The sequence below is a fragment of the Ictalurus furcatus genome, chromosome 10 (assembly GCF_023375685.1).
Source record: "Ictalurus furcatus strain D&B chromosome 10, Billie_1.0, whole genome shotgun sequence".
NCBI classification, from domain to species: Eukaryota; Metazoa; Chordata; class Actinopteri; order Siluriformes; family Ictaluridae; genus Ictalurus; species Ictalurus furcatus.
Genome location: NC_071264.1, coordinates 7,019,796 through 7,043,855, shown reverse-complemented (window position 1 = coordinate 7,043,855; position 24,060 = coordinate 7,019,796). Strand labels below are relative to the sequence as shown.

The following is a 24,060-nucleotide window of genomic DNA, read 5'->3' as shown; positions in this document are numbered from 1 at the left end:
TTGTTACCTCTAGGTTGGATTATTGTAATGCCTTACTGTCTGAATGTTCCAATAGGTGCACAAACAAGCTTTAGTTAGTCCATACCTACTGTGCACCATGCATCAAAAGGTGTAGGCTATTTGCTGGTACTTCGAATAATGAAGTCTCCAGCACTTTCTCTTACAAAGCCCCACAGTTATGGAAAAGCCTTCCAATTAGTGTTCGGGACTCAGACACAGTCTCAGTGTTTAAGTCCAGGCTGAAAACATATTTGTTTAGTCAGGCCTTTTATGAATAGTTTTTCCTTAGGTAAAGGAACAGATTTGGAGGGATCATGGGCATAGAGTGTTGTGGTGAACTGGGATGTTTGGATGCTGTCGCCCACCAACCTCCGACCTCCCCATGTCACCTTCTGGCTCTCCCTTTTAGTTATGCTGTCATAGCAAGTCTTGCCAGAGTTCCTGCTTGCACTCTGCACACAATACACACAGTACGTTGTCCTTAATCATTATGTTACAATAAGTATACCTAATGATCTCTCTCTTTCTCTCTATGTGTGCGTCTCTGTCACATGCTAATCCTGAGATACCAGTGATCCTGACCCCTTCTGCTTTTGGACCTGCCTATCCATCCTGATGCCATACTTCTGGTTGGAGTTCTCATCACTTGGAAATCACTCGCTGTTGCTGAGGATGACCCAGCATGGACAGCCTTAAGGTGAATGAGATTACTGAGGATGGGAAACTTAACAAACCATAGAGATGGCTTTGAACTCCAACTGATATGAACAGTTTTGCTGCGATGGCTTAGCACTACAAGTGCTACAATAGCTTTAGGGCTGCAGTTGGCATGAACAGTTCTGAACTCAAGTCTCTTGGTTATGAATTTCCTGGCTACACAATTGCACTTTTTGACCATGTAGTACCCGGTTATAGAAGGGAATTATTAATAACTGCACTATCCATTCTGAGGATGGGTTCCCTTTTGAGTCTGGTTCCTCTCGAGGTTTTTTCTTCATATCGTCTCAGGAAGGTTTTCCTTGCCACTGTCGCCTCTGCCTAGCTCATTAGAGATAAATTTATGCATTTCAAATTTATATCCTGAATGTGTATATTTCTGTAAAGCTGCTTTGTGACAATGTCCATTGATAAAAGTGCTATACAAATAAAACTGAATTAAATTGAATGGTGATGGTGGTTAAGGCTCTGGGTTACTCATTGGAAGGTCAGGGGTTCAAGCCCTGGCACTGCCAAGCTGCCGCTGTTGGGCCCTTGAGCAAGGCCCTTAACCCTCTCTGCTCCAGGGATGCTGTATCATGGCTGACCCCAGCTTCCTGACATGCTGGGGTATGCAAAGAAAAGAATTTCATGGTACATATGTATATGTGATCAATAAAGACTTATTATCATTATAGGGTCAAATGGCGGTGTGAACACTTTTCAATCTGCACAGTGAAATGAAATGCAAAAAAAAAAGAAAAAAAGCATGAATTACTTTTAAAGATGGTTTACATTTACTTCTGACACACATTCAGCTTTTATTGCTTAAAATAAAACTTGCTGATTGGTTTTGACTGTAGAAATCAAGCAAAAAAAAAAAAAGCAGTGGGGTGAATGTTTCTTTCTTTTCAGTGTGACACGTTGGCATGCCCTAATGAAAATTGATCCTGTTTGTGTATTATATATTCACTTTTCCTTTCCACAGAATGCTTTTCTTTTACGATTTGTATCTTCTTTTCAGTATCAAGTACTGAGTTTCATATTCAGCTGCTTGGGAGAAGAAGAAAAAAGAAACAAAAACAAAAACTTCCCACGCCCTCCCTCTGGTTCAGCTGTAAAAGGCATAACAAAAGCCAGCAAGACAAGAAAACTTGACTTTCTTTCTTTCTTTAGAATATAAATTCGCTGCAGGGAAAATTCTTTTGGATCATTTGGTTGTAAGAAAATGCCCCAGCTGTGCGGAATAAAGTTTGAACACTACTGGTTTAGGTACTGATTGTGCGGGACGGACGGTTTCAGGAGGAAGTTCTGAGCTGCTGACGCGCATGCGCAGTGAGCTCCGGTAGAATCGCAGACGCCGCTATGTGCTCGCGCTGAGCTGTTTTGAAAGGCAGAAAAGCACTCCTTATCCTAGAAAAGGACCAAAAAGTCCCCCGTTTGCGCACGAATATATGTATAATTGTAAAAGAGTTAGCGTGACCAATTGTGAGGATTGACCGAGAGGTTTGTAAAAACATTTTCATCTTAACGCCGCTCTCTTCGCTGACACAAAGACAGAAAGCATTCTCGGTTTCTTTATTAAAAAAAAAAAGAGAAACAAAAGCGAGGCTATACCGCTTTCCTGCTTATTAAAAGGGAATGTTTTTTAAAAAATTGTTCGATGAGATTTTTTGTTGTTGTTTTTTTTTATTTCAAATAGAAATGATTGGTTCGCTTTTGTCTTCGGTTGAGTACTTGTTTTGGGCCGTGCATGAAATCTAGGCCAAGGTAGCTAGCTCGGCTGGCTAGGTTCTTTTCCTCTACTCTCTAACTCTGACTCATTATCCACACAGCAAACCTAAACACGGATTAACCTTATGAGTGTAACAACGACCTGTTATTATTCTGTACAGTTCTTGTGTTTGTGTTTATTTTTTTTTAAAGCTTTGTAAACTCACTCGGATGGAGCTAATTGAATTTAGCACCTTAGCTTGGAGGATAATTTGTCTGCCATTAGCGCTGCATAAAAGTTCAAACTTGCTGCTGACAAACTAGTCTCGGTTAGTAAAACTGTCGCTAACTAGCACGTCGTTATCCAAGATTTTACCTCGTTTTAGCTTGCAGTGACTGGGGTTTTCTCTAGTTGTTGTTGTTGTAATTTGTTTTTAAATTGCTTTGGCACGACATGGATTAGAATTGAACAGAATCTGAGCAATATTTACCAGAAATATTTTCATGAACGACCGGTTTTTGTTTTTGGTTTTTTTCGGGGTTTTTTTTTTTAATCTGTTTTTGCCTTGTTTGTTCAGAGTTTATCTAAGTCATAAATAAACTTTTGTTTTAGCTGTGAATTTGGTAATCTAGTTAATTTACCTTTACGTTTAGTTGTTGTCACCTCTTGAGGAAAGTTAGCTAAAGTATGCTCAAGTCGCCGTAGACTAATTTGCATATGAATCTGTTCATCTTGGTCAGTGGCATATCAGTTATGGTACATGAAGGAGGAATGTTTTCCCTTCGAGTAGAACAGAAAAGAATAGACTTGCATTTGTCCTTAATTTATTTCTAATAGAAAGTATTAACCATTACCAAAAAACAAACAGTTTAAATATTAGTACTTGGAGTGTGGGACAGACAGTGGTGATCAATGATTGGTTGTTGGGAGCAGTGGTGATTTGTGATAGGTCGGTGGAAATAATGGTAACATGTGATTGGTCATTGGAATGGTGGTCATAATTGGTTGTTGGAACAATGGTTATTAGTGATTGGGAACAGTGATTGGTTGTTGGGAACTGTGGCGGGCTGTGATTGGTTGTTGGGAACTGTGGCGTGCTGGGAGCCTTATCCAGTTGAAGACACTCATTACCATCTGCTAAAAGTCAAGTTTGATGTTAGGCTTTTTTTATTTTATGTTTTTTTTTTTTTTATGAAGGGGTCTAAAAAGTCCAAATCAAGTAACAAAGTCTCTTAAGTTGGCATGACTGGTTGTTTGACTTTTTTTTTGTTTTTATTTTTCCAGTCTGTCTCAAATGCGTGTGTTTAGGATTTGCGGGTGATCGTTTTGCTGTTATCATGAAGTTATTTACATGTTTGAACAGCAAGAAAAGTGCCAGTCAGATGTCTGACGGTGTTTGGTTTGTAACTGTTATCTACATTTTGAGGTATTTGTGGATGTTTGCAACTTGCTTGCATAAGAACGTGGGTGCGGAGCACTTGATTCAGTGGTGCATTACAGCCATCTTGTCTGTATCACTTGTTTTATAAGTACAGATATTTGAAAGTATTGTGGAAAAGTAATTTTTTGGAGGCTTCCGGAAAACTTACAGCTGTGTTTCAGGCAGCTTCCAGTTCTGCCTAATATTATTAGTCAAATGAATCACCAGTGTTGAGTGTTCCGGGATTGCTTTCTCTCACCTTTACGTGTCAAGAATAGAGCTTTCAGTGCTTTGGAATAAATAAATAAATAAAAAATACTAACATGATTCACAACATCTCCAGTTCAGTCAAATGTGTGTAGTGTGGTTACGTTTGATGCGTCTTCATTACTTAAATGTCTGTCTACGTCTTGACCTATTTTAAAATGGTAATTGATTGAGATTTTTCTAATACTTACTGTAAGCCTAAGACACTTCAGAAGATCTAGTTTTTGTAGTTTTGTGTTTACATTACAGGCTTCACTTTCGCATATTGTTGGCAGTGGCCTTTCTCAGAATTCCACTCGTCTGCCAAGTGTTGTGGTCTGCAAATCCTCATCGTGGTGCCTAGTCTAATTAATATCAGCACACCAAATGCAGTGAGCGTGTGCTCTAAGAGTTTCAGGGTTTCAGAGCGGTCACACCTTTTAAATGTATTAGACACAAAAGGGATTCGATTTTTGCTGGGAGAAAAAATTACGAGCTGGTATAATATGACAGTAATTTGGTTGCATTTTACATTGTAAATGATTCGTAGTGTAATTATTACCGTCCTTACCGGCTGTTGGTCCTTATTTCTAATCATTACCGGTGGTTTTGATGTTGGTGACTTGCAGCAAATCGAAGCATTTTGTTTTCTTAAATCCTGCAAATTACTGATCCGAACAAACTCAGATGCTTCCTTCCTGTAAGAACGGCATCATATACGGTCATCGTTGCAGTTACGTTAAATCCGACTGATGTGGTAGTCTCCCCAAACTAATAAGAAAGATGTGCTTGAAGGCTTCGTGAATATCTAAGGAGTGGTACTAATCAGTGATGTGTACATGATGACTAATATATCAGTCCCTCCAGGATTTTGCGATCACGGAAATGAACGCAAAATCAAGCAAGCGACGCAATATTCGCAAGAGCTTGCGATTTTTTAATTTTTTTATTTATTTTATTTTATTTTATTTTTTTTTTAATTGATGCGGATTTGGGCCAAGACGCGCCATGTGACATCATCACAACGTGCATTCAGACAAAACCCTCTACAATTCACGTGTCGAACATGTACAGCTAAAGAAGGTCTCGTTTACCAACAAGCATCACTGCGAAAGACCGAGCAAATGTGAAACAATTTCGCGCGATTGTGGTTTTTGCCGATTCAAGTAGTTTTCCGCAAAAAAGCACAAAAAACTCGCAAATTTTGAAAAAGGCCGCAGCAAAATCAAGCAACAACCACAAAAAATCCCTCTGCAAAGCCCTGTACATATGTATGTGTGTGTGTGTGTGTGTGTGTGTGTGTGTGTTTATATATATAATATATATAACAAAAAAATTAGCCATATATAACTGATGTTTAATTGGTGAAGTTACAGAAGTTGATAACTTTGAGTAATATCTTCTGCTACTTGGGATTTAAACAGTTAACCTGGCTGTACAGTGTTGTCGCAGAGAAAAACATCACTTTGTTTCACAACACATCAAGTATAAAGTAGAAAATGATGCAAAAGAAAGTCTTTTTATCATTGGCTGTGAGCCGCCATGTTGTTGTGATGTCAGGAGCGTTTATGTCCTGACTGGGAATGCCTAGTTGAATGTCTGTCCCGGTGCATTTTTCCGTGTTGGAGGTCGTTGTTGTTTCCCCTGTGAGGTCAGAGTACAGTGGGTTGCAGCAGAAATGCAGTTTGCCCTCGAGCCTTCATTACTAAGCCTGTGTTTTGTTTTTTTTTTTGTTTTTGTTTTTTCTGTAGCAGTCGGCCAGCTGTAATTACAAAACCGTTCGCCTACAAACATGGCATGACACAATGGGACAGTGAACAATGGGTATATTTTGGTTGATTTTGTTTCCACATGTTGCTGTAAAATGAGTATCGTAGTGTAGAAACAGTTTGCTATGCTGCTGTCAGGACTTTTTTTCATAGACTGTGATTTTAAATAAAGTTCACAGGGATTAGAAAGTGTGGTTTTGGGATTTCAGTGGGTTTCTGTGGAATTTACACCTCACGACGCATCCAGTGTGAATTGGCCTTTTAGAACGCGAACGCTACTACAGTGCCAACAATAGGAGGGCAGCGTCGGATTCGTTTAAACTATTGAGACAAATACGCACGTGACGTGTCTCTTTTACCCGGCCATGTACGACTCCAAACTATTACCTTTTTAAAATGTGTTTTCTCGTAACATGACAGTTATCGTCTCGTATCACTATTACCCAGAGGGCTTTGTTTATACAAGCCCATTTTCTGCACAAGCCCAGATCACGCTGACTGATGACACAAGCAGAACGTGGACATTTTCTTTTATCATAGATCTATCATAAGAGGAGCGTCACTGTATGGAGGACAGTCTGTTATAGAATAAAAGCTTTTATTGGTCATCTCGTGTAGTGAGACACGTCATTTTTAAAAGACTAATTACACAGTCGGTACGTTTACATGGACAACAATAATCCGATATTAACCCGATTAAGAAACTAGCATGTAAACAGCGATTATTGATTACCTTAATCCGATTGAAGTCATACTCGAAGTAAACACAAATCGAATGAAGACGTGTGGAGTATTCCTGTTTTAATCGCGTTACAGACATGTACACACCTTAATCACACTGTTAACGTTGTGTGGGAGTTTTCACCGCATTTTGTGACAGGACACGTACACACACGGCAGCGCTCAACCGTTTGACGGTAAACGAGAGCACGGCTGCGTCCGAAACCGTGTACTTAACTACTATATAGTAGGTGAAATACATGTAATTCAGCTACTATATAGTAGGTAAGTACGTGCTTTCGGACGCAGCCCATGGCTTCAAGCAGTCGTCTGTTTGCACATAGAGCACGACAAATAATTAACTGCACTTGAAGCTTTCGTAAAATTAAAAATGAAACCGCCAAAACTGTATACGGTCCCATAACGAAGACCAACTGTATGTCGATACGTGAAATTCTAGAGGAACGTCAGATGGCATGACGTGGGGACGTAATGACGTGTGACGTTAATCGATCTATGTTCTGTAACACGCAAAACAGGAACATGAAAGGAATATTATAAAAGCGACTCATGTAAACACCTTAATCAGAATATTGTCTTACTCAGGAATAAGGGCAATAATTAGATTACTGCTGTCCATGTAAACGTAGTCAGAGTTAAACTGGACCAAGTTTGAATGGTGCTTCCATCACTGCGATTAATCAGAAGTGATCTCTTTTAACCTCACCATTCCGTTCATTTATTTATTTATTTTATAAAACAATTTGTGCTTGCATACAGTCCTCTGTTCAAGCATATTTGCTGTTCTAGCATATTGGAGGTTTTCAGATCTGTTGATACACAATCTAATATTAGCTAAAGGGAACCTGAATATAGAAATAACACTTCCTCTAAATGAATATCAGTCTTTCACATCACTGTAGCTGTTTCCCCTCACATTGCTTCTTTGGGGAATGCTAAGTTTTTTGAACATTGCCTCAACCAATTAAAAGTTTTGCGCATATATATATATATATATATATATATATATATATATATATATATATATATATATATATATATATATATATATATATATATATATATAATATAATTTTTTTTTGTTTTGTTTAAATCATGCTGGTGTTCTACACGGATTATCCAAAGCGTCTCGTTCATCGCAGTAACACCAGCAGGTCTGGTGCTATGATGCTTTTACTGTGGAATGCTGTTTGCTTTCCACCAGACATAATAAGACTCGTGGCATCCAGAAAATCTGCTTTAGACTCATCTGACCACAGAACATTCTCCCGCATGGCTTGGGTATCATCCAGATTCATCTTAGCTAAAAAGACAAGCATCTATTATATTCTTGGTAGTGGTGGTTTTTATTTATTTTTATTATCATTTCTTGTTGCTTGCCCATGAAACTCATTGTTGCCAAATTTATTTCTGGTTGTGGAATCCTGAACACTGAAACCTAGCAGAGGCAAGAAAAGCCAAGCATTCTTTGCATGTTTTCTTAGGATGCTTTGTAATTTTCCTGGATAATTGAGCTGTACCCTTCGAGACATTTTGGCAGGCTGGAAGATTCATTACTGTTCCAAGTGTTCTCCATTTGGCTCTTAATGTGCTTTAGTGAAATGCGAGGCTCGGAAATGCTTTTGTACCTCTTTCGAGACTCTTTAAAAAACGAAGAAAAAACGTTTATCTCTCTCTCTCTCTCTCTCTCTCTCTTTTTTTTCCCCCTCCCTGTTAGCTCGGTGTACGTGAATAAGATAAAGCAAGCCTGGCTGTATTCAGTCACTGGGTTCTAATTGGCACCCTTCATGAAAATGATCAAATATTAATGATGCATGCAAGGAGTGATCTTTTGAGCCAAAACATTTGGTATACACATTGTATAGTTTTTATTTGAATGCTGTAAGTTGCGTAATCCAATGGCACGCACAAGATATTTGGTGAGGCAGTTCATGGAGAGATTAATAGCACTGATCTTTTGTAATGTGTTAACAAGGCACATGATGAGGAATCTGCACAAAGTGTTGCACGAGAGAGATTTTCAGTAGTCCAACTCCAACTGATACGGTCCTTCTAAAACATTGTGGGTGATTGGGTAGGGGGATGGGGGTGTGATTATTATTTTTTCTCCAGCCATTCTTGTGTTGATTTGGATGCAAGTCTACGACCATTATCTTTGTGAAAGATGTATCTGTGGCTTCAGCTCACACAAGATGCAAGTATGCTTTGGGCTAAAATATCCTGTTTCACATAATTTACGATTAGGTATAAGGCAGAATTTTGTTATCTCGAACGTCAAGTACTTGCGAAACCAATGTTGCTTCTGTGACGTCTCACATTGTCCCTGTTTAATATATATTATGAGCGCTACCTCTTCTTACACATTGGACACAGCACCAGAGGTAGTAGCATACAGCGTGTGAAGTTTGCAGGTGGGAACCTAACTGCCTTGAAGCTTGCTTACTTAATAGTCCAAAAAGATAAGTTCAGAAGAATGCCTTATGGCACATGTTACAAGCACAAGGCTCTCATCCTCATTTCGTTTGGCCCTCGTGAACGTATATTGAAACGTATATCTGGGAGAAATATCGTTGGTATATTGATGTATTTATTTATTTTACGTTTTTAATAAGTACAAATTAAATGGATGTCGTTGATTTGACTTTATTATTATATCTCGTGATGCGCATCGTGTATCGCAGAAATGTCCTCAAGTATCGTGATATGATCTTTTTGTCATATCGCCCAGCCCTATTGAAACGGAACGCAGTACACTAATGCTCAACTTTTCCAGGCTATCCAGCATGCACAGCGGATCTGTAGCGTAGCCGTCCGAGGGCCGTTACCGTAAATCATTGTTTACGCACGCGCTCTGGTTTCTATCGTGGCTGGTTTGTTTTGCTGTCTGAAACGCGGTTTAAGATCAATGCATGTATGCTGCGCTAGTGACTCGTGTCACACTCACGTTTGAGAAGCACATAACCAGAAACTCATCTTGGGTGGGATGAGAAAAGATGCAAAGTATAATAACGATCACGTTTGTTCTTCTGATCTGAGCAGTTCAACTGGTAAGTGTGACGTGCCCATGCATTTCAGGAGGATGTCAGAGTGCAGTCGGAGCGGTGGTGATGACACTAATGTGTTATTTAGTGTAATCATTCAAAGCACAATCTGCTGCCAGACAAACTTTCCATATTAATAATGTTGCCATCAAGTACATTTATGATGGTGGAAAAGGATTAATATAACATGTTAATAATAATAATAATAGGGGAAAATTGCACCTTAAATAAAAATCTACTTTTCTTACAATACAATGTATTGATTTCTACGGTGGTTTTTGTTCTCTTTACAAAATAAATATATTAAACGTGTATCTTTTTTTTACTCGTGACGCCTGATATGTCTCGTATCGTCTCATGTATTCATGATGCAATCAATCTTTACAAAAGACCCTCAACCACTAACCACAAAACCGCCCCAAGCAGTCAATAATCCACCAACATATTTCAGCGCTATGCGGTGGTGGTGGTGGTGGTGGTGTTTTTTTGTTTTTTTTTTCCTTTTGGTATTAGGTTTGGTTTTTTTTTTTTTTTAGCCAAACATGCTGTTAGTGTAAAGTCTTATCTAGCTGCAAGTTCATTCACTCACTTTTTTTTTTTTTTTTGAGAGAGAGAGTTTTCTTTCTGAAACGCTTCTTATGAATTTAACCTCGAATATCTGACTTTGAAACTTGACAACCCCAGGGTCCTTCTGTGTGTGTGGAATAGCAGTACGTACATTAATACAGTAATACATCTTCTTAGTCTGTCATAGACATTTGGAATATTTTTATTTCATTGTTTTGTTTTTGTTTTAACTGCTTGATGTTTATAGATCTTTTACCTGAGTTTTATAGGTAGACCCCCCACCCCCCATGATATCGTGCTTGCAGCCTCATATTTGGAGAAAGGAAACTAAAGGAATCTTTTCATGTTCGCTTAAAAAAAAAAAAAAAAAAAAGTCGTTTTACGGCTAATACCACCATTTAAAAAGCTGCGCTTATGAGAATGTTTTGTTTAGTTTGTCCAGTTGGTTGAGTGGTTGAAAATAATCACTGCGATTTATTTTTTCTCTCTCTGCTCGCAATAAAGTGTTTAATCTTCCAGAGCTGATGGCCTTAAAAAAGACAAATGAGCATTTCCACCATTTCAGGTTTATTGGAGAGTATGGGAGGGAGTAATAATATTACTAGCTGTGCATTCGGGAACAGCAGTCAGAAAAACTCGGCTAGATAGTGGATTTTAAGGTGATTCTGCATTACTGCACAATAGTTTTTGTTTTTTTGAATTGTTTTTTGTTTGTTTGTTTTTTTGTTTTGTTTTTTTTTAAACAACAAAAACATAGCAGTACATTTTCCTCTATGATCGTTTTACAGATCGGGTGTTGAACGTCGATATAGCCGGTATGTTCTCTGCTCTGCTTTCAGTTTTTTGAACACGCCTGGAGTGCCATTTAAATTTTAACCATTTAAATATAGTTAACTGCTGTTAATGTTATACTTGTCTAATGTTAGCTAAGTTGATAGATTTACATGGATAGATTTATTTTATACTAACAAACTCATAACGAGTCCAGTCAATAGCATGTGAGATTGGGGGACAGGGGCGGGGCTTCCAGGAGGGGTCCGTTAATAATGGAGAGTTTTTTATGCACCTGTACAAATTGCAGATTCACATGTCAGTTCATTTTATCTGGGAGAAACAGACCGCTCTTTTGGTAGATTTTTGAGTGATAACGCGTACTAGCATACTCCAGTATTAATTTGCTGAGCTCCTATGTAAATTGTGTTCAGAATGACAGGTCTGGTTATATAATATAATATGGATGAAGTAAACGTTACTGGATATTTTTGCCAGTGTAGTGTATATATATCATGTGTACAGACAATGAAAGTCATATCACACCAGCCTAGTGTACATACAAGCCTCATGTTTATTTTATAGTCATTTTCCTTATTCTCTTGAAGGGTGCCAATACTTCTGGAGTTGCCTATTCTGGATCGTTGTAACCGAATTGATTTTCACATTGATCGCTTTTTCAGAGACATGGCCAGTTGGTGTTAATTGTGGGTTTTTTTTTTAATTATTATTAAATGAAAGTAATAATGTCCATGTTTTGTTTTCATGTGATGATCATTAACACAGAAAGGGACTGGCTTACAGAGGCTGTGGGTAAAAATGATCTTATTTTTCATGTGTGTAGGATGGGCTATGAGGAGTCTGAAGGCAGCATGCAGTGTTGAAGCTGTATCAGAGCAGTGTGCGGAGTGCTGTGTTTTATTAGCATGCTCCCAGGGATGGCATGAGCAACCTGTCCCTCTCTGAGCACAAGGTAAGGGATAAATACAATAAATAACCACTAGCAAGTCAGAATAACCTGAGGCATTAGCCTAGGCGTTTACCTGTTTTACGTTGCCTGCTCTATTGATATTTTGTCCTGGTTCTAACTAAGAAACTTTCCACGTCTTCATTAAAAATTAAGTGTTGTGTATTTAATGCCATTCTTAGAGATGGGATTAGTTTTCATATTCCTTGATGTTATAGACTTGATCTATTGATGCATTTTCTCTGTCTGTTGCAGCATAACATTTTTTTTTTTATTCATGTGTGCAGGTCAAGCTTCATAAGGGAAGTGAGAGGATAAAGCTGGCCATGTCACGGGTCCCAACCCCCCCTCCTCCAGGGGAGATGACATCAGGACCTGTGGCAGAGAGCTGGTGTTACACACAGGTGAGAAAAAAGGAGAGACCCCTGGTTTATACATCTGTATCCACATATTCACCAATATGTGAACACCTGACCATCATCCCCAAACTATTGCCACAAAGCTCGAAGCACACGATTGTATAGATTGTCTGTTTATGCTGTAGCATGATGATTTTCCTTCACTGGAACGAAGAGGCCCGAACATGTTCCAGTATGTCCCTGTGCACAAAGCGAGGTTCAGGAAGACATGGTTTGTCAAGGTTGGAGTGGAAGAACTCACTGACCTCAACCCGACTGAACGCCTTTGGGATTAACTGGAACACTGACCTCACTAATGCCGCTGTTGGCTAAACGAACACGGGATGTTCAACAAGCAGATATGGCCGAGATGGTCAGGTGTCCATAAACCTTTGCCCGTATAGCATATGTGCACCATTATTCTCGAATGTGAATGTGCCTACTAGGGTGCGGAAAATGAAAAATTGAATAAGTATCTTGTGGTGTTCTGTAGAAACATTTTATGAGAGAAGAAGAAAGTACCAGCATGTGATCATGCTGAGGGTCACTACGTACTTCTGGGGTTCACAGTAGACATCCTTAACCTAAAAATCAAAAACATATCCTCATGCTAGTTCATTCAGTCCAGGACTATGAAAACCACCAGTCTAAAAACCCTGTTGGGGAGGTTAGTACAGCATGGAAAGGAAACAAGACAAGGAGTTTTTAACAATAGGAAAAACAAAGTGCTAACTCAAGTTCTTGGTGAAGAGGAAGGTCATTAGTCATCAATTGAAGACAGCCAGTGACTCAGCTGTTCAGACAGCCGAGAGATGTTTCATGCTGTGTTGTGAGTCAAAGACAAGCAATGCTATCACGTATTAAAATTCAACTTTGAGCATGTTCACTTTCAGACTTTACATTTCTAGTAATACGAATTATTATTATTATTATTATTATATGAAGTAATATCCAGCTGCAGCCCCGCACAACAAAACTGCTCATTATAGTGGCCTCTTTGCAATTAGATGAATCTGTTATATTGGATTGAAATGAGAGACAGTGTGCAATTTGTAAAAGGCTGTTTTTTTTAAATTATGCAAAAACATTTTGCTACAATGGGATGTACGATTTTTATTGCATTCAAAAAGAGCAGATTAGTATTGGGGTGACTGTGCACTTTTTTTTAGTGTTACACTTACCCAGAAACCACCTCTCTTCATCATAACACCAATACACAGACATGCTTTGACTCCCAACGTTTACTCGCCATGAAAGACCAGGTATTTCTGATGAGTGGCTTGGTCTTGTAGGAAGCATACAGATCTGGTCGCAGTATTTGAAACTGTAGCAACTTGAATTTCTGAACCCATTTCCTGTTTAGAAGAAATGTATCACGTACGTTTAATTGTTGATGCACAACGTATCTTGCCTGGCAGGTCAAGGTTGTGAAGTTCTCCTACATGTGGACGATAAACAACTTCAGTTTCTGCCGAGAGGAGATGGGAGAGGTGCTGAAAAGTTCCACCTTCTCTTCTGGCCCAAACGACAAAATGAAGTGGTGAGGTTAAGTTTCCATCAAGCAGTTGTTTCCCCTTAAATTCATTTCCATATCCAATGTCCATATCCACATGTCTTTTTTTTGTTTGTTTGTTTTTTTTTTCTCTCTTTCTCTGTAGGTGTTTAAGAGTGAATCCAAAAGGGCTAGATGACGAGAGTAAAGATTATTTGTCCCTCTACTTACTGCTCGTAAACTGTCCAAAAAGTGAAGTGCGAGCAAAGTTCAAGTTTTCCCTGCTGAATGCCAAAAGAGAAGAAACTAAAGCCATGGGTGAGCCCTCACACACACACACAAAATAATAATTCAGTGTGGGGTCTGTAGTGTATGTGTACTTTCTAATCGCGTATGCTTTATTGTTCTTTAGAAAGTCAAAGAGCATATCGATTTGTCCAGGGAAAGGATTGGGGCTTCAAAAAGTTTATTAGGCGGGACTTCTTACTTGACGAAGCGAATGGACTTCTACCAGATGACAAGCTAACACTTTTCTGTGAGGTATTGTGATTTCTGTATGAAAATATATGCAATAGGTGATGTTCTTTGCAGCCCAATACGACTATATGTAGACCCGTCATGATAATTACGTTCGACTTATCATACAATATATGGTCATGTCTTCGATCATTTTTGCTGGTCTCAATATCCCCCATTGTGTTTACATGTGTGTTTGTATACATAAGAGTTAATCTCTCCAACATTGTAGCTGTTTGTGCTGCTTCTGTCCTCTCGTCTGTTCTAGGACTGTCAATTAAATAAATAAATCAAATTTAATTCGAACTTCAAATATTCGTCAAATTTAATATAAAAATGCACATTAGCATGCAAAAACTGTGCATACTGTTGGGGGGGGAAAATGACACGTGAAATGTTTTTTGAAGAAGAAAAATCTAGACAGAATAGATGTAGTGTTTCAAATAATCCAGTCATAGTCAATAATGTAAGGGATTGACTGAATGAACAACGGTAAATTTGAAGCACTTTACTAGCGGGTTATTTAACTCGCCCAAACACATCCTGTATATTCCTAAGAATTAAAATTTCATTGCTCTTTGAAAGGGTGTACTTGCATTATTATGCTATTATATTATCATTATAGCAGTGGCATAAAATGGTCTTAAAATGACAATATCGTTTATTGCGATTATTTCTGGGACAGTACATCAACAAAAGTAGTTATCGTGACGGGCCTACACTTGCAATCAAAGTTATTCAACTCCCATTGCAAATCAGGTTTATTGTCGAAATGTACAGACTTCCAGCTGTTTGCAATGAACAATTCAAACAAAAGCGATCGAAATAGTTCAATACAACAAATGCTTCAAGTGGTTTCCCCAAATTCAACTGAAAATGCAACTTCAGTTGCAGTTTCAAAATTATTCAACCCCTTCGTGGCAATCATCTTTAGTACTTAGCAAAAGCGTGCTCTACTGTTATGACCTGCTGCAATCGAGATGCATATCTTCTGGCAGCATTCCTGAGGAATCTTAGCCAATTCCTCATGAGCAATGGCCTCCAGTTCAGTAATATTCTTGGGTTTGCGTGCTGCAACCGCCTTCTTCAAATCCCACCAGAGATTTTTGATGCAGTTCAAGTCAGGTGACTGTGACGGCCCTGTAGAATCTTCCAGGACTTCTTCTGCAACCAAGCCTTGGTGGAATTTGATGTATGCTTGGGATCATTGTCCTGTTGGAAGGTCCAGTGACGCCAAAGCTTCAGCTTCCTCACAGACGGCATGACGTTTTCTCCTAGGATTTCCTGATACTTCAATGAATCCATCTTGCCTTCCACATGCTGCAGGTTTCCAGTGCCAGAGGATGAAAAGCAGCCCCAGAGCATCACCGAGCCACCACCAGGCCTGACTGTGGACAGAGTGTTCTTTCTTCATTCTTCTTCCTCCAGACATACCGCTGATCCATCGTGCCGAAAAGTTCCAGTTTTGTTTCATCACTCCACAGAACAGAATCCCAAAACTTCTGTGGCTTATTTATATGATATTGACACGACGTTTCTTGTGCTTTTGGGTCAGTAGTGGTGTATGTCTTGGAGTTCTGTCATGGAAACCTTCTGCATTTAGTACGTACATTACTGTGCTCACTGAAACCTGAGTGTCTGTTACACCAAGTCTTGCTGCAGGTCTTCTGCAGTCACTCGAGGGTTTTTCACAACCTGCCTTCTCAGAAATCTGTGTGCAGCCGCTGATAGCTTCCTTTTTCTGTCCCATCCAGGTATTTCATGCATTTTCTACCCCTAACCAGTTCAGGTATTTCATGTGTTCCAGCTCAAGCACACCTGTGCATCTAATGAAGCCCTTGATTAGTTGCATCAGGTGTGCTTGAGAAACACCTCTTTTTATATTTGTGCTGTTGTGAGGGATTTTATTCAAGGGGTTGAATAACTTTGAAACTGGAGAAGTCATTGTAAGTTGCATTTTCAGTTGAATTTGGGGAAACCGCTTGAAGCATTTGTTTTTAACTATTTCAATTGCTTTTGTTTGATTTGTTCATTGCAAACAGCTGAAAGTCTGTCAATTTTGACAATAAACCTGATTTGCAGTTGGGGTTGGATAATTTTGATTGCAACTCTATGTCCTTCCTAAAATCTTAGCAATAACGAAACCATGGCAACTGCTGTTGATGGTACTGTAGTCAGTTATAAGTAACAGTGCAGCAGCAACACTAATTAAAGCTAGAACAGGATTTAGTGTGCATGTCCTGTTGTTCTGTAATGACTGATGTTGGGTTTGCACGCTTCATTGTTGCTCACAGGTGAGTGTGGTGCAGGACTCGGTGAACATTTCCGGTCAGTCCAACATGAACATGCTGAAGGTGCCCGAGTGTCAGCTGGCTGACGACCTGGGCAGCCTGTGGGAGGGCTCCAGGTTTACTGACTGCAGTCTGTTTGTCGGAGGACAGGAGTTTAAAGCGCACAAATCCATCCTGGCAGGTGTGGCTGATAGTACAAATTGAATAATTCTGTTGTGTTTTTTAGTTTTGAACTGGCCACTGCTAATATTTTTTAACTTTGGTTTGCAGCGAGGTCACCAGTATTCAATGCCATGTTCGAACACAAAATGGAGGAGAGTCAAAAGGTAAGATTTTAAGGATTGAAAGTTCTCGTTACCAGGATTAATTTCTGTCAGATCGACAGATTATTGAGAGAAAGAAGTCATTTCTGTCGTTTGTTTACATAAATACCTGCTTTAACATAATTTGCATACAATTCTCACCGCTTAGCTTTCCAGTGCAATAGATGTGCAAGGCGAGGATAGGGTCCATAGTCCGTGCATACTGGGGTACCATCCAGGGTACTGAGAAAATTAAGGTGTATCTCAGACCAGTGTTGTCTGAAAAGAATATCTGAACAGATTTGCTGTTATTTATATAATAAATATATTTTGTGTAATTTAATCTGTTTCTGTCTGTATCTCATACTGAATAGTTTCAGAAATTAAAACAAAATCTAAGATAAAACAAAGGCAACCTGAGTAAACACAAAATGCAGTTTTTAAATAATAACTTTTTTACTTCAATAAATAACATTTATCCAATACCAACTGTGTGAAAATGTATTTGCCCCCGTAGTTACTAATTCCCCAAATCTGTGAAACTGCATTCATAATGGGGGTTCAGCTGGACTAGATGCAACCAGGTCTGATTAGTGCATCAAATCAACACTTGAATAGAACTTTTTCAACAGCATGAAGTTGGTTAAAAGGGCTTACCCAGTAACACGCTATGCCAAAATTGAAAAGAAACTCCAGAAATGATGAGGAAGAAGGTGATTGAAATTAGAGATGCACTTATACTAAATTGAGTTATATCGACTGATACCAATAGTTCTGCCTTTTATACCTTCTTTTAAATTAATTTATTCCACAATTCTGAAGGAAATGCAAATGAAAACTTTATTCTCTCCATTTCAACACGTTGTTTCACAGTAACTGGTCTCATAAACATTAACACATTACTCTAACATTAACACATGAACTAGATTCTGAAGATTAATGTAAGATTATTAAGTTATTGAATGTTAGTAATTCATATTAACATCGACTGAAGTGTAAAAATCCTCCTGTTAGTCTCACATTCACTCTCCATAAACACAAGCATTTCTACTTCATCATTAACATCAAACTAGTAATATATTATATAAACTTTCTTTTTTATATTAACTCATGTTAACATTAACTAGATTTGAAACCTACTACTCTACAAATATATTTTTCTGTGCTATATAATATATATATATATATAAAATATAATACACACACACACACTTTTTTTTTTGGTCAACTCCTCTTGATTTAAATGTTTGAACGGTGTACTGGCTCTTTTATTCAGCGTGAGCAGCTCGGCAAAATAAAAATTAGACTCGACGCCGAACCTCCTGCTTCACTGCTGCAGCATCCGGTGTAAAAGCACTCATTCATTAACGTGCACACTGAAATAAATACGCACTGCTTCTGTTCTGTTGCACCATGCGGTGTAAAATTTTAGTAGCGCTTACAAACGGCAGTTTTGTCATTGTCGTCCAATTCTGAGTAATTCCACACAAGAGATATCTTTACTCACAGCACGAATTCGATGTGTTTTCCCGCCCTCTTTTGATTGACGGGATATAATCAGACCTGGTCATCAGATGTTTTTAAACTATTGGCTAATGGCCGAAAGCGTGACAAATTCCCTTTGTGGCCGATACATCGGTGCATCTCTACTTGAGATACGTCAGTCTGGGAAGGGTTACAAAGCTATTTCAAGGGCCCTGAGACTCCAAAGAACCACAGTGAGAGCCATTATCTCCAAATGGAAAAACTGCACAGTAGTGAACCTTCCCAGAAGTTGAAAACCTTCCAAAATTCCTCCAAGAGCACAGCAACGACTCATCCAGGAAGTCGCAAAAGAGCCAAGGACAACATCAAAGGAGCTACAGGCCTCTCTTGCATCAATAAAGGTCACTGTTCATGACTCCACTATCAGACACTGGGCAATAATGGCATCCATGGAAGAGTGGTGAGGTGAAAACCACTGCTAACCCAGAAGAATGTTAAGGCTCGTCTGAATTTTGCCAAAACACATCTTGATGATCCTCAAACCTTTTGGGAGAATGTTCTGTGGACTGATGAGTCGAAAGTGGAACTGTTTGGAAGACGGGAGTCCCGTTACATCTGGCATAAACCAAACACTGAATTCCACAAAAAGAACATCATAATTACGGTCAAGCATGGTGGTGGCAGTGTGATGCTGTGGGGATGTTGCAATAATTGAGAGAAACATGAATTCTGCTCTCTACCAGAAAATCCTAAAGGAGAATGTCCGGGCTTCAGACTGTAAATTGAAACTCAAGTGAAACTGGATTATGCAGCAAGACAATGATTGGCCTAGTCAAAGTCCTGACTTGAACCAAGTGAGATGCTGTAGCAGGACCCTAAACAGGCAGTTCATGCTCAAAAACCCTCCAGTGTGTCTGAACTAAAGCAGTTCTGCAAAGAAGAGTGGGCCAACATTCCACCACAGCACTGTGAAAGACTGATCTCCATTTATCAGAAGTGTTTGGTTGCAGTTATTGCTGCTAAAGACAGCACAACCAGATTTTAAGTTTAAGGGGGCAATTAGTTTTTCACATGTGATAGGTGTTGGATTACTTTTTTGTTGTTGCTGTTCATAAAATAAATAAATAAAAACTGTATTGTGTGTTTACTCGGGTTGCCTTTGCTTTATGTTGTATTTCATTTGAAAATCTAAAACTATTTAGTATGAGACACAAAAACAGAAGAAATCATACTTTTTCATAGCACTGTGTATTCTACAGTCGCACAATTTGTGCGACTCTCACGTCTCTGACGGTTCTCAGCGTAACATTCGCGTTACGTTTCATGAGGTAGTGGCGCGGTTGTGTGTGTGGTGTGGGTACAGAGCTCTTTCAGATGTTCTTTTACCATTATACTGCAAGTTGATCACAGAGCAGATCTTTCATGGTTTCCCGGAGATATTTACAGTTGTTTGTTTTTACCTCTCCAACAGAACCGCGTGGACATCAGTGATGTCGAACCAGATGTGTTTAGAGAGATGATGGTCTTTATCTACACAGACAAAGCTCCAAACCTGGAGAAAATGGCTGATCATCTGTTAGCTGCAGCAGACAAGGTGACTGTAAATGAGTTACTAATTAATAAGATCTTACGAAGTGCATGAGTCATTGCTCAGTATGTTATCTGCAATTCTGTCCGGTTCTGCAGTACGCTTTGGAGAGATTGAAGGTGATGTGTGAGGAGGCTTTGTGTAACAGTCTATCCGTTGAGAATGTGGCAGACATCCTCATTCTAGCAGACCTGCACAGTGCAGAACAGCTCAAAGCACAAGCCATAGACTTCATCAACAGGCAAGCCTGCTCTCGTTTTTCGGGGGGGGGGTCTAGGGGGTGATTTTATTTTATTTATTTAGGGTTGTTTTTTGCTCTATTCCACCACCACATGCATGCATGCACATGTGGAGTACATATGAGGAAATGTATATGTAATAGAGCCGCATCTAATGATTATTTTTAATAATCGATTAATCTGTTGATTTTATTTGATTTATCAATTAGTTGGATTAACAGGCCAGTTTTTATTTTCTGTACTTTTTCAGGGGGGTTGAATGTTGTCAAACATTGTGTAAATTGAAGGCTATGAAAAGCAAAAGCACAAGCTAAGTGTTAACTGGTACAAGGCAGACACATTCACTCATCTGAACACAGTAACATGTTACTGTATTCTGTGAATGACACTTCTTACATTTATATACAGCTACATGTTATAACCTCATTAGTTACCGCTCTCATGAAAAACACAACTACTTTTGTTTATAAATATCGCTAAATATAGCATCAAACAACATATTTGATCAAAATGAATATTTTACTCTTCCTTTGTATTGCGCGCTGTTTCATTGACGCTTGGGCTCACGCTCGTTCAGTGAAGTTTGCCGGAGACTCGCTCGCTGTCAGGACGAGGCTTTATGTAAAATGGAAATACTGGCGTGGATTTCTAATATTCACAGATAAGGATATGAAGTTAGAAGTGTCATTTCTGCACTGAAGAAAACACGTCAGAAACACAAACACATTAAACACTACATGTATCTGTCGCGGCGTCTGACATGACAAGCCGCGCTAATACACTTACGAGTTTGTTTAAAGTGATTAATATAAAACATTCTCATGTTTTGAACGACCTGGATCATGCACTTTTTGCACAGCAGCTCACTCTGTGACCTCTGCTGTTTCTCAGACGTTGTTTTTTAATAGAAATTTGCACCGTTGTGAAGTGACATCACTGATGGGGGTTATCCACACTGACCTCACAGACCCGACTAATCCATAATGACATTCGTCGTCACTTATTTTATTTATCGATTTTATCGCTTTGTTGTTGCAGACCTAATATGTGATAATTAAATTAATAAGGGTACTAACTGGGATGGTTTTGTACCTTTTTTTAATATTCATCTTTTACTTAGAAAGGTGCATATATTGTACCTTGTATTATTGCATTAATTATGGACCTTCAATTATTTTTTAAAGGTATGTTATAGGTTTGGTAGTGATTACATGCCAGTGCAAATATTTTTAACACTACCTGTTTCCACTCCAGATGTAGCGTTCTCAGACAACTGGGCTGTAAAGATGGGAAGAACTGGAATAGCAAGTACGTATACACATGTTCTGCTGCCATATTAGGATATCAGCTGTCAGTATTAAAGCTGGGAGATAATTAAAAAGAAATGTTGCTGCTGAATGAGCTCTGGATGACATGATCAGATGCTGGTGATCTTTAACGTAATCTGTGCTAATCTTTGATGGATTATATGGCTAATTTTGGAAAGAGACGGAGAACTAAAGGCATAATTTTAAGCGGCTTGTGCAATGGGCTTTAAAGTATTTACATTTTACTTGCATGTATTTATCCTACAAATAAAACGAACAGCAGCTTAGTTAAGAATCTAGTGATTGGTGTAAGATGCAACTCAATAAGCCAAGACTAGAGGTTGACCAATAGTGGATTTTATCGATACCGATAACTAAAATAAAATAAAATAATAAAAAGGGCGGTACCTGCTGACTATCAACTAAAAACATAACACACAAACTAAAATATTGCTGAACTTTATTACAAAAATACAGTACTGACTGTACCGTGAAAATGTACTGTACTTTTTTTATTAAATAAATATTAATTATTAATAAATATTACAGTAAATAAAAGGTATACATCCAAACTGAACCAAAAATTAACACTCAATAACAAATAAAAATGGAGACCTCAAAAACACTTCAAATAACACAAAATTTGTCAGTGATGGTTTTTATTTAAACTCTAGAGGCCGCTCTCGTACCATATAATGACAGCGGACTTTCTCAGCTGCTCCCGGAACAGATCCGACCTCGGTTCCAGCAATCGGTTTCTGTGCTGATTAAACAGCAAACCAATCAATCAGTCGACCTCTAGCCAAGACAGCACACATCTTAAATAAACTCCTCACTATTGCATATGTGAAAGAAAAAACAACAAAACACTATATTTATAAAAGTATTTATGTATAGACTTTTCAGAATGTAGAAGTAAATTGTTCAGACAAGATGGTTTTCATTTAAATTGATGACTAAACTATGAAGGTGTTTGTAGCTGTAATGAGCAAGCACAGCATCCAAAGTTTGTTTGTGGGGATGATGAGACCTGACTGTGGACGACTTGAAGATTTTAAGCCGTGTTTATACCGAAGAAGCTTGTAAATTGCGTTTTATATTCAAGTGTAAAGCAAATTTGGATAATAATTCCTGTAAACAGTTCTCATCACAAAATTGTTTGAGGCATTTTACAAAAAAAAAAATAATAATTAGTGCAATAATATTTCTTTTTATTTCCCAGCTCTGGTTAGTACTCATTACTGTAGTCACTTACTCACTCCATTTCTTTCTTGGTCCTTCAGTCATGCAGCAGACATAATGGAGACTGCAGGCTGGAAGGCCATGATCCAGTCCCATCCTCACCTAGTGGCTGAAGCCTTTCGTGCCCTCGCGTCGGCCCAGTGCCCTCCTTTTGGCCTGCCCAGGAAACGGCTTAAACAGTCCTGACCTTTGCCAACACACACTTTAGAAAGATGCAGCAGCCAGCCCTGATTCCCTTGTGCCCTGTCACTCCCTTCTCCTTTACTAAAGCCCAGCTGGAGGACTGCACTAGCTTACAGTGCTCTTTGCTCACTGCAGAAGAAGGAACCAGCTTTAAAATGGCCGCCTCGGAGCTGGCTTCTCTCTGCTCAGTGATGTGTCATTTGATAAATGGCCTTAAAGGACATGCTCTCCCCTTCCAGGCCTGTCCAGATTGCACTAACTCTTCTGTAACACCGTAGTTTTAAGGTGATGTTTAGGTCCCTTGTCTGTGAAGTGTTGTCAACAGGGGCACATTAACTGGCATCCAGAATGTTAAAGCCCTGCCTGTGATATTGACATTGACATTTTGGAGGACAAAAGGAGAAAAAAAAAAAAAGGATAGTGTGTGAACTCACACAAACTGATCCACACGTCAAGTGCGAAATCATTTCCTCTGACACTTTTTAAAAATGATGTTGCCCGTGTTGTTTTCAGAAATGTTTACTAGTGTGTTTAACATCAGTAAATATGGGCACAAGTATTAACTGAGATTCTGCATTAGAATACTTGGTGAAATGTGATGCATTCTTCCTGAGTATGTAATTGAGTATTACATGAAAGCGGAACTGAACATGTTGGTATTTTGCACCTCCTTAACTATTGGGTAAATATGAAGATTTGTTTATCATATTGTTTACAAAACCGTTTTTTTTTTCTCCCCCTTTTCACACAGACTTATTTTTGACTTTAGTTGTATGGAGTTTATTTTCTATGATTAGCAGCTTTGCTTTCTCTATGAAATGGCAGAGTTCTTTGTGTTTGGAAAAGGTATTGTGGTTTAAAAGAACTTTGATTTATTGCTTTGAAATTAAAACACAAAAAGCACAAGTAGCTTTGCTTATTTTTGGACTTTAGTCCCACTGTTTATAGTAGAATGCGTTTATTTGTTCTCGGTAACCGTAGGCAGTGGATCCAGAGCCTGTCCCGGGAACACCCTGAATGGGACGCCAGTCCATCAGAGAGCAACCACGCACACGCATTCACACCTAGGGGCAATTTGGCAGTGT

General features: G+C 38.8%; 1 protein-coding gene across 1 annotated transcript; it reads left to right on the top strand.

Annotated features, from left to right (window-relative positions):
• Positions 1 to 1,882: 1,882 nt before the first annotated feature.
• On the top strand, positions 1,883 to 23,719 carry spoplb (speckle type BTB/POZ protein like b). Its single transcript, XM_053634938.1, has 12 exons — positions 1,883 to 2,202; positions 11,810 to 11,938; positions 12,220 to 12,336; positions 13,749 to 13,870; positions 13,989 to 14,140; positions 14,235 to 14,362; positions 16,633 to 16,810; positions 16,900 to 16,955; positions 19,888 to 20,010; positions 20,103 to 20,245; positions 21,498 to 21,551; positions 22,834 to 23,719. Exons 2-12 carry the CDS (start codon positions 11,909 to 11,911, stop codon positions 22,976 to 22,978), a joined length of 1,248 nt encoding a protein of 415 aa, XP_053490913.1. The 5' UTR covers positions 1,883 to 2,202; positions 11,810 to 11,908; the 3' UTR covers positions 22,979 to 23,719.
• The last annotated feature ends 341 nt before the right edge of the window (positions 23,720 to 24,060 follow it).